At 44.4% G+C, this 18887-nt stretch overlaps 1 protein-coding gene across 3 annotated transcripts in view; it reads right to left on the bottom strand.

Moving 5' to 3' along the window:
- Positions 1 to 18887, bottom strand: part of FAM124A (family with sequence similarity 124 member A) — a 100592-nt gene that overhangs the window by 80949 nt on the left and 756 nt on the right. For 2 of the 3 annotated variants that reach the window (XM_053899837.1, XM_053899832.1), the window contains exon 2: positions 9816 to 9847. The exons of the other annotated variant lie outside the window; for it this stretch is intronic. In XM_053899837.1, the coding sequence (XP_053755812.1) occupies positions 9816 to 9847 (32 nt within the window). The remainder of the gene's footprint in view (positions 1 to 9815; positions 9848 to 18887) is intronic. 3 annotated transcript variants of the gene reach the window in all.

Genomic DNA, 18887 nt, shown 5'->3' with positions numbered 1-18887 from the left:
TTTCAGCAGTAGCAAAGTCATCCTGAGAGCCAGGACCTCAAGAAAATTCTACAGACTGGGAGATGAGGCAGCAGGGCTCACAAACAACGGGGTTAGGATATTCATTGTGTTTTGAGAGGTAAGTTACATCTATCACAACGGAACGGACAGAAGAGGAGGACGGTGACCAAAACCTACCCCAATGATTTGTTCATCAACCAACCCCAGACCTCTAATAACTGGAGCTGGTGGGAGAAGTCCTCACAATTACAGCAATTAAGACTTATTTTACAAAGGGATTTATTCTGGCAGGATGTTGAAAAATCAAACGTTTAGCTGTTACAACCGTTTTAGGAAAAAGCACTACGTAGGTGCTCATAAAATATATCCTGACCACCACAGGAGGAAGACCAGTGATGAGATCTGGTGCTGGCTTTGCTCAGGATCAAACTAGCAATGCAGGGAAGGGAGCCTGCGGACTTTTTTTTTTTTTTTTTTTCTGGTTTAAAATTCGATCGAATGTTCCACTGCTTGACCAATCTCAACATGATACTGACACGTTCCTGGTCCTTGTTTCCATTTCCTTAGAAAATATGTACCTTCCAACCCCCTGAAGAACAAGCCTACTGGACAGGACTAGAAAATTAAAGATGGAGGAGGCATTTAGTCTAGCCTCCTCATGTCACAGATGAGGTCCAGCGACTTGCCCAAGTTGACCGGCCACTTAATGGCAGGTCTAGAAAGGAGCAGACATCTCTCAGACTCCCAGTTAGGGGCTCTGCTTCAGCTCTCCTGTAAACAGCCCCAACGACTGCACAGCAGGAGGACACATGTCCCTTCTGGAGCTCACAACCTCAGGAAGCAAGGTATTCACACATGACAAAGAGAAGGAAAACAAAGTGGGAGATGTGTTCTAACCAACACAGCAGATGAATTTTGGAGAGAATAACCAAAGTTCCCATTTACCACAATTTTCTTCTTGCCTTGTGGCCCTCCACCTGCACATTCGGGGCTGTTCATGGCTTCCAGGAGGGTGGGTGGGGGCAGATAGGCCCATGAGTCAAGTTCCTGAACTCATAGTTTCCAGATCACAGCAGAGAAAACAGTCTTGAAGGGCAAAGGCTCTCTATTGCAAGGGCTGGGGCTCTGGAGACAGAAGAGGCTTTCTGAGCTAAGAAAAGCTAAAAACCTAGAGCAGAGAGGGTTTTCCCCCTGCATCACCCGTGCCATGTTGCCAGAGTGGCCTTTTCAGCTCAGAGATTGTCAGGTTTGGGCTTCCGGTGGAAGGAAGAAGACTGGAAGGGACCTGACCGACGTCTGGATGGCAGAGGGTTTCCGAGAAAGGATCATGTACCGAAACTTCTGGGCCGAGGCCTGCAGGGGTGGAGGTCCCACAGCAGAGAGCACCGTGCCTTCAGCTGCTAGGCGTGAGGGCAGCTCAGAGTGAAGTTCAGCTTCAGTGTAAGTACAGTGGTTCTAGTCTTATGCCTGAGCATGTGACTGTAAAAATTCATAGTCACTATAACAGGAGGTTCAAATAGAGTTCTCAACAGAGAGTAGAAAATGCGAGAATGTGACTCCTGAAGCATGCCACCTCATAGAAAGATGCGTCCAAGCTTGAGTCCAGGTTATCCGTGACCTACACACATTTTAGCCTCGCTGTGCTCAAGCCTGAGGCTGTGAAATAAAGACGAATCACAGAGGAAGCCCAGCTCTCTCTGCAACAGACAAATGAAGGACTTCTCACAACCGCTCTTGTTACAAAGGACAGAGAGGCCTTCCAGTCACAGGCTGCACTGCCTTTCTGTGCTAACAATAGTGGCAGGAGATGCCAGGTGAGATAAAAACAAGAGGGGGAGGGAGAGCAGATGGAATATTCCTTCCCTCCCGTAACTAGCGGGTCGTACAAAATAGACGTTTGATCGACGTGGAGGAAGGAGAGAAAGTTTACAAAGAAGAAACGAAGGAAGATGGGCAGGATCCTCTTTGCCTTCCTAATCAATTCTGAATATCGTAAGCTTTAGTGGGTACGACCTGGCTTTTTGCACAATAGTCCCCAAACACTTCCAACTTGTCATAACGCCTGTGCAGAGTACTGATGGATTTGCTGGCTGTTCCTGCTGCTATGTCACAGTGGGAGTGTAATCAATACTGTACTTTTCAGGAGACACAGAAAAGACTTCAGGTTGCAGGTCTCCAAAACCCAAGAGTCTCCCCATTTATCACCGTCTCTTCAGAGCACTTTTGACCATTGTTATTGTGTGTGTATCCGTCAATATTGTTTTTCATTCACAAAAATCACAGTTTTTATGAGGCCCTGGCACCCTCATCCATGCCAGGGGGGGCGAGTGAAATGGTACCCCTGGAGAATGAGCTGACAGTAAGCACCAAAAGCTTTACATGTTTATAGCAATTTCACTTGTAGGAATTTACCCTAAGGAAATAATGAAGGATACACACAAGGATTTAGTATAAAAATACTCCTGGCAATGCTGTTTATAATAATAAAAAAGCCAACAACTGGGCACTGGTGAATGTAAAGAAATATAATGGAATACTGCACAAACTATTGTAGAAGTTTACTGACAACAAAGAAGTTCACATATACTTATTGAGAAAATTAGACTATAAAACTATACTATTTTTGCTAATAATATATAACTCTAGCAATATAGATGCTCAGAAAAAAATCTATAAAGGCAAATTACGACTGTTGGGTTATTTCTAGATGGTAGCAATCTGAGTTTTCTTCTTTTTGCTAATATGTATTTTCTGAATTGTCTACAATGACGATGTATTATATGAGTAATGATAATTACTTAAAATTGAGAAAGCGCCAAGCATGTCAGGAAGGTGGGATGGAAACTACTCACTGCAGACTGTGTTCCCTCCCTCCTTGGGGTGGGTAGTCTGGACGACCCCGGTAGACTAGCTGTCCCTGAAGGGTTACTTCAGCTTCTAAAGGAGAACGTGGTTGTGAGAAGTCGGCCCCCATTTTTCCTTCCTATCCTGGACAGAAACTGACACCACCTCTAGGAGCTGAAGTCACACAGTTAGAACTTATCTTTGGACCCATTGGACTGCACCCTATTTGGGGGGAAGCGGATGCCAGCGTAACAGAGCATCAAAGGAGTTGTTTAGGTGGTAGATGGTCTTCGCCGCTTGATTTCCTAATGTGTACCTTTGCTTGTCGCTTTTTTCTTACCAACTGCCAAATACCAGTGTTTCCCAGCCTTCCGGATTCCCATGCAGAGGATTTTGGCCGTACAGAACCCACACTGTCCAATAACGTCTAAGTGCACTGGTTTTCAGCTCCAGTACCCTCGTTCATCTCAGGCTTCATTCGCTAGTCTGTGATCTTACAGATAAGGCTGGCGCCTGCTTCTCAAAAAAAACGAACAAACAAAACAAAACAAAAACAAAACAAACAAAAAAACCCCAAACACACATCTCTAGCTTGCTTGATAAGGACAAACTCTATGTTGTAAAACAAACTACTCAGGAGATAAGGACAAAATTCTATGTTTTAAAATGAACTACTCAGGAGAGGAACACAGTTTTCTTCTTTTAAATGATCAATAATCTATAATTTAAACATTTGTCAAGTGAATTTTTTTTCTCATGTAGATATTATACAAGTCCAAGAGTATACAGATTATGCCATTAAAAATCAGAATCTGAAAGAAATCTGGATAGACCATACCTACCTTGCTCACTGGGGAGATGAGCTAGATTAGTGCCCCTTAAGACTTCAGTACAAACAACTCACATGGCTCAGGGGGTCTGGAGCGGGGCCTGGAATTCTGCATTTCTAATAGTCTCCGGGGTGATGTTGAAGCAGTGGTCTGTGGACCATACTCTGAGTAGCAAGTTTTCCAGTTTGGAGATTTATGTGCTCTGCCAGACCAAGAATACCTTCTCTGGGCAGCTGACAAAATGCTGAGCGAGTGGACCCCAACCTGCACCAGCTGGCATTCTGTGGCTCTCAGGCTGCGGCTAAGCCTCCACCTGAGTGGCTTCAAGACCCAGACTTGCCAAAAATGACGCAAGTGGCCTTTTCATTAGAGTTTCCTGCAAGCTAAGTGGCTCCAGATCTAAGAGGAAGGTCCAGGAACATGAGCGTCTCAAACCAGGAGCCATGCTTGTCACAGAAAGCCTCGACGCTTGGAAGCATGAGAAGAGCCACCAACAGCAGGGCCCTCTCTCTAAAAGTCAGGGCAAGCTGGAAGGAGGCCAGAGCATTCCCAGGAGGAGGGAAGAAGCCTTAAGGGCTCTTTCTCACGTAGTGACAGGAGCAATGGCTGTAAGTGTACCAGGTGCCCATTGCCAGGGGATACAATAGAGACTTCTGAGTCCAAGCTTTAATCCTACAGTCACCGTGGAAGGCAGAGCCACAAAGGAGGACAGAATGGACAAAGCAAGCAGACTATCTGTCCACATGCAAAACATCTTCATGATTTCCGATTGGTCTCTGCAGCCATGGCCACATGTCTAGGAGGGCTGTGTTATCAGGGCCACCAGCGTCCAACACAAGGCCACTCACGGAGACCTTGCCTAGGGTTGCAGATTCATTCCAGCTATGTGGCAGGTCACCCTGAATCTCCTTCGAGAGCAGTTCTGGACGCGAGCGTGCTTTTAATGCACACTGAAGATGGAAATCGTTCTTATTTAGGGTTCATTTCTGGATGCTGCAAAATTAAGAGCTCCCGGCTCAATGGAATGACCAAGTAGGAGTTCAAAACCCCGACTTTCCTCTACTTGGAAATAAGTAGAGTGTTTCTCCCATGCTTTGTTTTATGTCACCTGTTGGCTTTATGACAGTATATCAAACATCATTAGTATCACTAATGAGCCCCTAGGACACTGAAGATGTGGGAAATGGATGACAGTCGTGATAGTCTTGAATGAAGCTACTTAAGACACTTGTCAGATTAGCCCCACAGACCGTATTACTATCCATAACCAACTTTGCCTACAAGGCCACATTCTGATCTAGAGAAAATTCGTGACTTTTCTTCTGATGGTTTCACTGCAATAGGAGTGTTTAGCTGGGGATGGACAGGTGGATGTTTTAGTCTCTTTGAAAAACTGTGTACATTGCCAACTTCATGCTGGTCACAAAATTATGCACAGGCAATGGCTAAAATTGTTCTTCATAAGGATTAATGAATAGATCTGGGTTTTTCCCGGATCTTAGGAAATAAGAGCCTACAGGAGCAAGCATTTATTCTGAAAATCATAATGGAGAAAGTATTGTACACAGAAGAAAAAAATGAAAACTATGAAATTTGCCCATGGATCAAAGTTAAATTGGCTACCATCACCTTCTCTAAGATACTGACCGTCCTGATTTGCACAACTGGCTTCTTTAAAACATCCATCTGTCAATAACTTGTCTAACAAACCCAGAAAGAAAACAATGAATTTCATTATCCCAAGTCTGAAGTTAGCTCTTGGATACAGAGCCACAGATCATTTTTATTTCAACCTTCCCCACCAGCAACAAGTTCCACAGAGCACCCCATGTCCTTTCAGTGTATTGCCTTCAAGGCTCCTTACTTTTACTAATTAAATCGCAATGAGGCTGACCTTTCCCTCTGTGCTGAGGGGAGGCACAGATATGGCCGAAGACAAAATTAAAACGTGGGGTATTTTAATACCTTAAAACTTCAAGGAAATGATGAGACTATGAAGACATGAAAGGGAGAAGATGGTATTTATGTGGAAAGATGTGCCTGTGAGACGAGGCAGCCTTAGGAAGGGATAAGATGTCCTCGCAGACAGCAGGAAGGCAAGACCCACAAGCCCCTGTAGCAGCTCTAAACCAGCCACAAGGCCTTGTGATGAACTGAAGACGCCTGACTTTCCTATTTGAAAAATGCCTGGGATCACTTGACCCTTTTTCCTCAAGAAGAGATTGTGTCCAGAGGCCCGCGGCATCAGGTCACAGATATGGCGGACCCAGGAAAGCTAAGAGGACAGAACTCCACCGGACTTACAGCCTGTGGGAGCTCTGGACCAGCAGGGAGAATGCAGGCAGGAAACAGGGAAGCTGCCTGAGTCACTGGAAGGACAGAGCAGGGAGCTAGGAAAAGAAAGCTGGGGAAACAACAGGAGAGCAGGAATCTGAGGGCTGCGTGGGTTGAAGAACAGATTCCGTGACTCCTGCCCACCCCATGATGTGTCCCTTCCCTGCATACCTTGGTATGCGGTCTGAGGCTCAAATCAGCAGAACACGCTGTACATGACCCTTTCTCCATAATTTCAGATACGGGGAATTCCTCAGGGCATTGCCAAGGGCCTCGGTATCACTTCAAAGGATCTTCTACCATTTGCATTTTGAAAAGTATGAAGTGGCACAAAATTGTGAGGCATTTCTGCTGCCACTGGCAGTTTATACGGTAAAGAGTTAATGACTATACCTGAATTGTGAGAAGGAGCAGTTTTAAGGCACAGATTAGGAGGGCAAACAGAGGAGGCTGTTGGAGAACAGTCTCCAATAAAGAAAACTAGTTAATTCTTTGACCCCCTTCTCCTGGCATTATCCTGGGGCTAGAGAGCCTCAAGAAATGTCACATTGTCCTAAAGATACCATTTTTAAGCTCCCAACGTATTCTAAGAATAATTCTCCAAGTCTGATTATAATCTTTATTTGAATGAAAATATTCAATCATACATGATGGGAATTTCATTAGCATTACCTGGCACAGTTGATTTTCTTCTCCCAGCATAATTATTGTTTTTATTTTATCCTGTTTATAAATTTTATTTAAATCACTTAAGAATGCAAATTGTACATACTGGCTTGATGATCTTCTAACCAGTTTTCAGGAAAAACCACCTAAAATTCTGGGAGTATAAATCAAATTGATCCTTCCTAGGAAGTATTGTGATTTATTGAGATCTGAGTGTTAACAGTGTATTTCGCTTTGTAGAAAGCACGAAGGAAAAGCCTGTCAGCTCTGTCAATCTAAAAAAGGCAAAGGGACCCATTGCAAGTAGAAAAAAACTTACCCAAATTGACATTCACCACATTTACAAAACTATCCATTAAAGAAGCCTCCTCAGCTACTTCCCCAAGAACTGAAAGTGACACCAAACACATTCAATGGAAATGTGATTCTGAGATCCTTGAGGTCAAGGGAAAACAGAATGCCCAGTGAGCCGCATGCCCTCCCTGACTCCATTCCAGAAGTAGGATGTAGGAGACCTAAGTCCCACGCCACACCACTGCTTGACTACTTTGTCTTGGTGATGACCTTTCTTCTTCTGCCATCAGGGGCAGGCAGCATGAGGAAACAGCCCCTGCATTCTGAGGGAAAAGAGGATACCTAAATAGCAACCAGTGCCCTCGGAGGAAGCTTTCCTGCCAATTCTAGCAATGATGAAACCCGACCGTGGACAAACGGACTCTAACCCTAGCTCAACCCACGCAAGTTCTTATGCCCCTGTGAACTCAGGAATGAATGGATAAAAGAGCATCATGTGAATGTTGAACAGGAACCACTAGAAGACAGAAAAATCCATTTCCTAACAGTAAATGGTTAGAACCAAGGCTCAGATCCCAACCAGAAATCAGAACTGAGTCATTCAGAGAGACTGCCCAAGGGCAAGGGAATGACGATGAGATGCAGGGTCATGACGACAAGTGGGAACTGGGACCAGTCAGCTCTGTGGGTCCTGCCAGTCACATAGAGGGTGTTGGCACAGGTGGGGCTGTGACAAGGAGTGACCCTAGAACTGAATCCTTCAGGATGGACAGTAAAATCTTTCTACTCAGTCCTCTGAATGTGATTATCTCGTTCATGGGGAAATGAGGTTTTTAACATCTACCTGGAAAATACTTTTTATTATTAGAGCACTGTCAAACTTATGTTTTTAAAGGACAGATTTAAGGCTTCAGACTTAATCTTTTTTTCTTTTCAGAAAGGGCCCACTCTGTTACCTTTCACTGACTGCTAAAGGGGCCTTCTCCTACATCTGGGTGTGGCCAGGGTTTGTGCTCCTGGCTGGGAGGAAAGACAGGCCAGGCAAACACTAGGCAAAGACAGCCAGGGACCCAGCAGTATCCACTCACCCCTTCTTCCTGCCCAGAACAAGGATGTGATGCCTGTGGTAGAGGCAGCCATCTTGTAACTCGGAGGCAACCCTAAGGACAGAAGCCAAAAGCCAAGCAAAACGATAAAAGAAGCTTCCCTATCAGACCTGCATTGTCTCCTCTGAGGTTTTTTTTTTTTTTTTTTTTTTTTTAATGTTAGAGGAAAACAAACCCATACCTAAGTCCTTATTTTTTCTCTATTATTTATAGCCAAATATATTTCCTAACTAAAATATGAAATGCATACACATCCTCACTTACCTAGAGGTCCCAACACTGAAGACTGAGGCAGGAATCACCAAACGTTTAAAGAGAAAAGGAAGAGCAATAAACAGCTATTGATCCCAGTTGCACTGAGAGAAATTCCAACTCAGAGATCGCAATTAAAATAATGGAGAGGAAAGCGTCCCAAACCAAATTACCGGTTTCGCTGACAAGAGAGGTGCTTTGTTGTGACCCAGAGGACTGATTTGAGAGCTACGAATTGAGCAAAGGCTTTAGGCAAGTATTTCATAAAAATCATTCTTAAAGAAATGTAGCTTCTGGGCAAAACTGAGTGGAATGAGAATGGCAGCGTAGAGAGAGAGAGTTCAAGACAGGCTTCCCTGGTTTGTAGGAATCCAGAAGCTTCTGGGAGGGAATGCAAATCACTGGAGCATTATTCTCATTATTACTAATGGTTCTTAATAACTAAGGGGCAATGTTGGGTCTCCAGTTGGCTGAAATGATCACAGATTATTCGCCGCAGTTATACTAATAACTAAATATAATTTGACACTAAATTACAATTCCAGAAATACAGCTTTCTGCACAGTCTCTTATTGCAAAGGAAAACTAAGCAAGAACATCAATAAATAGAATAATCCAATTAAGTGGCCTTCCATTTGAGTACTATTTAGAATTGAGGCTTAACAGGGAAGTAAGGAAAAACGATTCAGTATTTACTGATTCAAATAATCAGGGCTTTTATTGTAAGACAATTTTTTGTTATTTTAAAATAGGTGTTTAATTAATCTGAATGGCTTTGGTCATTTATGTAGTGATCCTAATCACTGCAAATTGTTCCTAGATATAAGGCCTAATTTCCCATGAGTAGATTTACTTGTAAATTAGCGTTTAATACAGGCATATTTTTCTATGCTTACAGTGTGTTTATAAACATATTCCCAATCACTTCTTTTTTTAACCACATAGGACAATCACCTATGACATCTGTCTGCAGATACAAAACTACAAGGGAGGACATTGACCCAACAGATGAACCGAGGCCACCCCATGCATGCTCTGAGCTGTTAGCCTTTGGGCTGTAGGTTTTTGATAAATGTTTGTTGAATGAATGAGTAACCTCAGATTATTCAGAGAGGCTGTTTTAGAAGCATCCGTCCTAACGGAGCCTAGGCTACTTCCTCTAGACTCAGTTTCCAAAGGGAAAGTAGTGGCCTTAACAGAAGAATCACCCAAGGTATCCTTGCCAAAGAGCATGATACGGGATCCTCTGACTCTGAAAGTTGGGGCTTTTCCTGGAGAATTTAAGAACTAGTTAGTTCTTAGAGCTAGTTAGTTCTGAAATCAAGGTACAATTAAATTCTCCAGGAAAAGCCCCAACTTTCAGAGTCAGAGGATCCTGCATCATGCTCTTCGGCAAGGATACCTTGGGTGATTCTTCTGTTAAAGCATGGGTTACACAGGTAGGTGGGGCTGAGAGGCCAGTGCTGAAGGACATTTAAACCATACTTACTGCTGGTGGAGGACATGTGGCTGTAGTCAGACCTGAAACACAAAACCTTGGTGTTAGTAGGATTAGACATTATTTTTCTTTATCCAAATGAGTTCTTCATGCCAGAATTTTAAAAAACAGTCTTACAGTGTGGTAAGTAGCTATTTAAATGTGAGGAAATACCACAAATCAAAAATTGTAGTGCAGAGGGATTTTGTGTAAAATAAAATTACGTCTGAATGTGAAGGCAAAAATTTAAAGGCATTTTATTTTTAAAAAATTTTTTTAAATGTTTATTTTTCAGAAAGAGAGAGTGAGTGAGAGCGAGAGCACGCGTGCGAGTGGGGTAGGGGCAAAGATGGGGTGGGAACAGAGGATCCAAAGCGGGCTCCATGATGAGAACAGACAGCACAAAATGGGGCTAGAACCCATGAACTGAGAGATCATGACCGGAGCCGCAGTTGGACACTCAACCGACTGAGCCACTCAGGCATCCCCAAAGGCACTTCAGAAAGCGGGGTTCCTTCATGTGGTCTCTCTGGATCTCCACGATGGCAGACCAGCTGGGTCCTGAACCATCTAAATTCACTGGCAAATTTTTGAATGGAAGCTTATTTTTCTGGGGAGAAGGCTCAAAGTTTTCAACACATTCTCAAGGGGGTTCATGATTCTCCAGAAGGTTAAACCTCCGCAAATGAGCACCCTTCAAGTTAGCTCCACACCACGGGGAAATGTTTCTTGGCTGCCATCAGCAGAGCGATGATGGAACCCGGCGGCAGCAGTGTGAAGGGACCCTGGCTCGTGAGGGCTTCCACAATCAGGGTGTGGCTGGCCCTCAGGAAACACAAAGGCACAATGATGCTTGACTGATTTCAGTTCCAGCTGAGACGAAATCCTGCTGCATATTAGAGTAACAGGATGTGGGCTGTGATAGGGAAAGGGAAAAAGGCAGGGTAAGGGCCAGGGTGAAATTACCCATCAGTTTCTAGGCTGAAAGACCAGCTCCTGGCACTCAGCCTCTGTGAGAATGGGAATCTGGCCAAGGATCTGCCTGCTTAATCTCTATGAAGTTTCTGCTCTACTTGTGTGGCTGGGAAGCCTTCCCTCTCTGGCAACGTATATGGTATAGAAGCTCTTGGTTTTCTCCCCCCAGTGTCCCAAAGTCATTCTCAGTAGAAAATTAATCTCTCAAGCACGTAGGGATTTATTATGCAAGTGGTAGTTAGGGGATATGGTTATGCAAATAAAGCAGTTAATTATGTTTAATTTTCTACATACACCCTCCTTTTATTTACTTAGTCTCATGTTGCCTTTCTTAAATTATCCAATTTTCACTCTACTGACTTTGTTACCACATCAACAAAGCATATACAAAGCTTCAAAAAACATCACAAAAAAGCACACCTCTTACCCGTTGAAATAACCTACATCTCTCATGCCAAATGATGCACTGATTTATTGGTAGAGGAACAAAATGGAAGGAAAACAGCATGTAGTTTCCCCTTTTCAAATGAAATGCTTTAGCAGTTACAGAATCACTGAATTTTAAAGCTGGAGAGAATAGCAACTACTAACATTTGCAAATCCCTTTATGTATTACAAACTGCATCCGCCTACATCTAATCCAAGTTTTTACATTCTTGGTTAGGAAACTAAACTGATACTATTGGTGAGGAGACCAGGAGGTGAGCAACGATAGGGACTTGAAGTACGAGGGCAGGGTGATGGCAAGACAGGAGCTGAAAGGTGGAAGGATTGGCTGGGGCATGGTGACACGCTGGCTAAGGAAAATGCAAGGGAGGACGGTCAGGATCATTAACCCCAGTGTTGGGGCATTAAATTCTTTCTGGAACCAGGGGGACTAAATTAACTTTAGGACAAAACTTAGAAATCTAACTGTAGGGCCGCCTGGATGGCTCAGTCAGTTAAGCACCTGACTCTTGATTTCAGCTCAGGTCCTGATCTCCCAGTTTGTGAGATTGAGCCCCGTGTCGGGCTTGGCACTGACAGAGCAGAGCCTGCTTGGGATTCTCTCTCTTCCTCCCTCCCTGTCTCTTGCTATCAAAATAAATAAACTTAAAAAAAAAAACAAAACAAGAAATGTAATTGTATATGAATGCAACAAATGGTCAACAGGCATTTTGCAACGACCAAACAATCCCAATCCAATATGATCATCTTAGGATGGTCAGGCTTTAAAGAAATTTCATGACAATTCAAATGAAACATTCAATGGCAATGTGTGATTGGACTATGTATTAAAAATGTGTATTTTCAGCTAGGATTTTCCAAATACTCCTGAGGCAGATGCGTTTCACAAATGCATACGGGCATGCATGCAGATGGATGTGAATGAAGAATGGAATTTACATGCGACATCTATTTCGAGAATCTTAAGGTATAACGGCAGTATTTTTAGGCTAGGTGCTTGTGTAACAAAGGTCCCGGCCGTGCATCTCTCTGTATGTAGTTCTTGTGACTAAAGGCACCGCCTGGGTCAGGCCTGACAGCTGGTCAGTCTCCTGACTGTCACTCTCGTCTCGCTCCAGTTCCTTCCCCAAACAGCAGCCAGTCTTTGGCGAAGCACAAATCTGATCCTGTCACTCTCTGGATGAAGCCCCAGCTCAACAGTGTACCACATAAACCCCTCTTTCCATGAATGATGGCCTCTGTCCAGCTCTGCAGTCTCATCCATCACCCCAACCTCCATCCCTGTCCACCATCAAAACGGAAATCAAACAGGAAGAAAAGTCACCTAAAGACTCACAGTGCTCTCCAACCGCTGATCCTGTTTATGTAATTTGTACACAGTTGCCATAATGATGGAGATACAATTCTAAACTGCTCTTTTCACCAAATACCGTCACGACATGTTGCTATAGTTCCTGTAATTATAATTGTAAAGTGATGTACTATAATTTATTCAACCATTTGCCTGTTGTTTGCTATATGATTGTTTCTGATTGTTCACTTCTGAAAGCACACAGAGATGAGATACTCATAAATATAGCTTGAGATTTACTTTCTTTTCCTTACAAAAATTATCATGAGGGGAAACAGGAACTGAGTCAAGCTATGGGCACTTTTATAGCTCATAAAATACATTCCAAATAACTCCAAAAGATTATTTACTGCAATTATTATATTGCTGGTGAAAGACAAACTGTAAAGCTTAAAACAATTTTGTGCTTAAAGAGGTTCAAAAAGTTTCAGCTAATGACTACAGTTCTCTGGAGGGGCAGATAATCTCCAGTTTTTAAAAAATTTTTTCTTAATGTTTACTTATTTTTGACAGAGAGAGACAGAGCATGAGCGGGGGAGGGGCAGAGAGAGAGGGAGACACAGAATCCGAAACAGGCTCCAGGCTCTAGGCTCTGAGCTGTCAGCACAGAGCCCGACGCGGGGCTGGAACTCACGGACCACAAGATCATGACCTGAGCTGAAGTCGGATGCTCAACCTCAAATGAGCTTTTTTAAGGTAGGAGGGAACAGCAGTGAATCCTGTTTATTGGTCTCACATCCTAAGAATTGATCCACCTGGTTTTGCACAAGACATTCAACTCTACGAGAATAAAGCATGAAAGGGGACTCCATGAATTTTAGGAAGAAAATGTATGGGCACATGACACAGATAAGTAGAATAATGCAAGGATTGTAGATCTTCACACATCTGACACATATAGGAGACACATTTGCAAACATTACATTTATTTGGTACCTGTGCCAATAATGACCAGAAAGTCAGATGCAGTCCCTTCACTGTAGTTTACTTACGATTATACATATAGGGATTATATATAAAAGGGTCTGCACTTAAGACAGGTTATCACTGTCAGCAGCCATATACCTTCTTAAATTCTCTTTTCCAGGAAAATCTTGGCAGAAGAATTGATCTTGGCATTTTAGTAATATTGATCTTGAGGTTTCTCTAAAACATCAGCTCAGTGCATTATGGATCTCATCTGTTAGCTCTCAGTCCATTGAATTAGATGCCATGGTAATTTAGAGCTAACTAGCCCCACCTTGAACACAAAGATAATAGAGTGCCTAATAGATCATCCTGTCTTCCCTGCAAGATTTCACCTTTTACTGTTCTCTAAACCTGTCCCGTCTTCAAATTTATTCCCCCTAACCTTTCCCATTCACCTGCTTTATAAACAGTAGACCTGTGAATTGTTTGCTATCTCTTAAATCCACTGAAATGTCAGGTGGAGGTCACCCAAAGGGTATGGTATGACCCTATGTTTTCAGAAGCTCAGTGACAGGTGACATGGAAGTGGAGGTTCATTAGTGCCAGATCAACCTTCTGAATGAAAATAATCCAGGGCGCCTGGGTGGCTCAGTTGGTTAAGCATCCAACTTCACCCTAGGTCATGATCTCATGGCTCATGAGTGTGAGCCCCGTGTCGGGCTCTGTGCTGACAGCGCAGAGCCTGCTTCGAATCCTCTCTCTCTCTCTCTCTGCCCCTTCCCCGCTCACCTCTCTCTCAAAATAAGTACACAAACGTTTATACAGTATTAAAAGTATAATTTATCAGATAACGGTCATATTGGAAAGAGTGTCTCAGAAGCCAAATCTGGGAGACACCACTAATGAAACACCCGTTGTAAAGCATTTGTCTCACTCTGTGTCTTTTATTTTGGTTTACAACAACACTGCCTGTCCCTCTGTTAAGGGATTCTGTTTCTTAAGATAGTTTCTTAAGATAGTAACTGGCTTGCCAGTTTTTTTCTAACGAAAAGTACACAGAAGCACAAAGCTTGCTTTCACGTGCATTTGGAAAAGGAGAGCTTCAAAATGACATCAATTGCCACAGAAGAATACTAGTTTGCCTTTAATCTTGGCCTGTACTAGGTGGGTCAGACAGCAGAGATAGCATTTCGAGCAAAAGACAATGCCTGAGCAGGAAGCGAGAATTAATTGCAGATCGATGGCTCTTTGAGAGGCACGAGGTGGGAAGCAAGCTGGAGACCCAGGCTTCCATTTTAGGCCACTAACTAGTCGTGCACCCTCTGAACCTCCATTTCCTCCTCTGTAAAATCATAACATTTATCCTATCCTCTCGCAGATGTTCTGAACGATGATCAAATTTCTTAGGGCATTGAAAAACATCAGAGCATCCACTGCGATGAGTATAAAGAACATATGATCTTGAGGGCACCTGGAGATACACATTTTTATTAAATACAACTGTAAGTCTGTCATTGGGAGTGTTGTTCGTAACAGCAGTAATAGCATGATGAGAAATAACGTACTGAGGGTTCACTTACACCAGGCACTGTTCTAGGGGCTTTAAATGTAGAGGCTAATTCTCACAAGCACCCTGTCAGGTGGGTACTTTTATCGTCATCCCCGTTTTACAGCAGAGAAAACTAAAGGCACAGAGTTGAACCCCAGTAACCCGACTCTTTTGACTGTCACTTTTTAAAAATATTTTTATTTGTTTTTGAGTGAGTGAGACAGAGCCTGTGAGTCGGGGAGGGGCAGAGAGAGAGAGAGAGAGAGAGAGAGAGAGAGAGAGAGAGAGAGAGAGAGAGAAGGGGACAGAGGATCAGAGAGCCCGATGCAAAGCCTGAACTCATGAGCTGTGGGATCATGACCTGAACCGACGCTGGAAGCTTAACTGACTGAGCCACGCAGGCACCCCTGATTGTCAATGTCAGAGTGAACAGCACAATGTGCCCACCGGCAGTTGGGACGCACAAAAATTCTTAGAGCGTTCTCTTTGATCATGCTGCCGAAAGGATTGATAGCTCCGTCGATACCTCCAAATCCCTTGCTCCTATGTTTTGTTCACACTGGCCTGGCAATAGGCCTTCTCCCCCCAAACCTTGATGATCTCAACCACTCACCGTCTCCCTTACTGCCTGTCCCTAAGGAGCTGACCACCGCTTCAGGAAAGTAAATAGCAAGGTGGAGCGGTACCTTCATCCAGTCACAATCACTGATCCCAGTGATCCCAGGCGGGTTCTCACTCAGCGGTGCCCAAACTATTTCAGACCTCCATTTTCCTGGGGCCCCTGGGTGGCTCAGTCGGTTAAGCATCCGACTTCGGCTCAGGTCATGATCTCGCGGTCTGTGAGTTCGAGCCCCACATCAGGCTCTGTGCTGACAGCTCAGAGCCTGTTGCAGATTCTGTGTCTCCCTCTCTCTCTGACCCTCCCCCGTTCATGCTGTCTCTCCCTGTCTCAAAAATAAATAAACGTTAAAAAAAAATTATTAAAAAAAACCCTCCATTTTCCTGAGGGAGGGGGTCGCACCTGCCTGGAACGGAAAGCCATCTTCCCCGCCAGGTTGTAAGAAGAGACGGGCCTCCCCTTCTATGCAAAGCCCATCTAACCGAGGGGTCTGAAGTCCAACATATCTCTACCTTTTCAGAAAGTGGACGTCACAAACCATCGGTTTTTCTGTATCTCTATTCTTTCCCTTTCACAGAGTCTTTTCTATAAACACGTATTTATAGGAGACCGATTACTGCCTATGTTTCGGGAATCCTTCCTGCACCCCCTCTACCCTCCTCCTGCTACGGCCTCTCCTCACCCCTCCCTGTCTCGGACACAGCACTCTAGCGACCTCCTCTGCAGCACATTCTGCTCCCTCCTGGAGTCAGGAGGAGAGGACGTGGCTTCCGCCTCCACCACTCCTCTACTCCATCCTTCCTTCATTACCTCCGTTTGAGAAAAAGAGCACCTCGCGTTCCTGCATCTTAATGCACTTCTCAGTGGCACAGCTGATGCCTTTCCCTTCTTCCCCTTGGCCTCTAGGAAACCACATTCCTCCTTTTGGTCCCCATGCCTACTTTCCCTTAGGCCCCTTTATTAGCTCCTCCTCCTTCACCCACTTCTCAAGGCTGGTCTTAAATAGTACCTGCTTCACAGCGTTGTTGAAGGATTACATAAAAGGCTCAGCGCAGTACCCAGCATGGAGTAAATGCTAGTAAGGGTTTGCTATTTACTGCCTTTAGTTGATTTAAATCTGCTCCCAGGACTGCAACTGCCATTTTTAGGCCGACGGTTCCCCGATGCAGTGTCATCAGGCTGAGCTCTTAAGACAGATACACTCAACGGCTGGCTCATCACCTTTCAGACGTCTCCCAATACCTCAGACACAACATGTTGAAAATGAAACTTCTCCTACGCTACCCAACTTCCTTTGGAGGGGATCACAGGCTACTTCGAGCATCTGATGAAAAACCAGTCTCTTCTCACAAAAAGCCACAAAGAACATCATTTTGCATAAAATTTCAAACAATTCATGGACCTCAAATTAACGATCCCTGCCCGAGCATATGTGTCACTTGAGCTGAGTCTGGAATGAAGGTAGAGTTTCACCCGGTGGACAGGCATGCCAGGTGGAGAAGGGCATAGCTGGCGAAAAGGGCAGCCCGACAAAGGCAAGGAATCAGAAACACCTTGCTCATGTGGCTTGATGCTGGGTACGAGGGCGGTCCTGCCGAAAAATAAGGCCAGAGAGACAGAGGAGGACCCCGTAACACCAGGGGGACTCATAGGCCAGTCTAAGCTCTTTGTTATAGATGCCAGAGCCGCTAAAAGTTTGGAAGGGAGAGGGAGAGAATCAGGTTTGTATTTTAAAAACAGTCATGACAGCAAACACGTATTAAGTGCTTTCTACATGCTTGGTAGATAGTCTCGACAGGTAGTTTTAGGAAAGCGAGAGAGGGCTAGAGGGGGCAAACTCTGCAAAAGCTAGGAAACTGCGAGCGGCTTTTTCGTCACCAAACCAAATTTCAGGAAATGTATGACTATGTGGCCAATGCAAGATTACTAACTCTACATCAAAACTCTTTTATTTCAGTGCATGCCATTTTACTTTGATCTTTAGCTTAAGGATGCTACTAAGGCCATAAGTAAACAATTCTATTCTGTTACAACTACACACTTCAGTGACAGAAGCAGTGAACAGAAGTTCTGGTGTCCGTATGTTCAGCAAGCCCCTCCCAGGAACCCTGGCAGCTGTCATGTTGTTCGAGGGGATCCCAGGGAGTTGTCACTCCTGGGTCAGGGCCTCCCCTCCACTTCTCCGGGACAGAATCTTTGGGGAAAACACCTGTCTTAGGTGAGCTTTGTAAACTGAAAATGGATGAACCTGTTAGTGCCTTATTTAACCCAGCTGAAAACGAGCTAGTTTGTTTTGCTTTGTTTTCTTCTTCTATTCATGGCCTAGCTAACTAGGAGCAGAAGGGAAAAAAAAAAAAAAAAAGCCAAGGATCTTCAATTAAAGTTGATAAATGCCTTATACACTATGTGTGGGGGGAAAAAACAAGGGAGTGCAGTGTTTGGAATCAGGTTACTTCACCAGAATGTAACTGGGTTCCACAGTGAGCCATAAATGATTGCAAGTTGGGATGACAGGGAAAGCCCATTGCTGTAGGGTGTAAGGTCCCAGATTTGGGCTAGGAATGGGTGGAGCCTGCAGGGGCTGGGTCCGCAGGAGTGAGTGCCCAGGAAGCCTAACCCCTTGTGCCCATTCTGGGACTGGACTCTCTTCCTGTCCTCACAGGGCTGCCAAGCCCCGAGATTATAGTCTAAATGTCCTCAACTTTCCAGGAATGAGGCTTTCTGTAATCTGGGCAGCTCCAGCCCACCCCCAGGGTTACTCCAGAGAGGAAAGGACATCCTTTCCTCCTGGGTCAGAATTCGCATCCTGGATGTTTGCTGACTCTGCACAGGGAAATCCTCTGGCGATAGGAGCTGGGTGGAAGCATTTACAATGACATTCATCTCCTTAAAGATACTCGGTCTTTTGTCCCACTCAGGAAAACCGTGTCGTTGGGAGAAGGCTAATTAGTCCCCAGAGATAAAGGTCTGGGCTACATGTTTGAGTCCGATGAAGCTGTTTCTTTAAGCAGGGCTGGATCATAGCACCATTTTCACCCCACCTGTACCCAAGGCTGGGACAGGTGCGCAGAGAGAAGTTCGGCGGAGAAATAGGAGTCGAGCAGCGGGTCTCAGCAAGCACAATAAAGCCGGGAATGAAAAATGTCACCCTCTTACAGGATTCTGAAAGAATTTAGGTGCCGGGTGTCCTATCCTCTTCCCCAGTCCCCAGCCCCCAGCCCGGACTCCAGAGAG

This window comes from Panthera pardus, unplaced genomic scaffold (assembly GCF_024362965.1).
Source record: "Panthera pardus isolate Hobbes unplaced genomic scaffold, ASM2436296v1 HiC_scaffold_1, whole genome shotgun sequence".
In the NCBI taxonomy this organism is placed as follows: Eukaryota; Metazoa; Chordata; class Mammalia; order Carnivora; family Felidae; genus Panthera; species Panthera pardus.
Note: the sequence above shows the minus strand (reverse complement) of the source record. Positions and strands in the feature narration are given on the sequence as shown.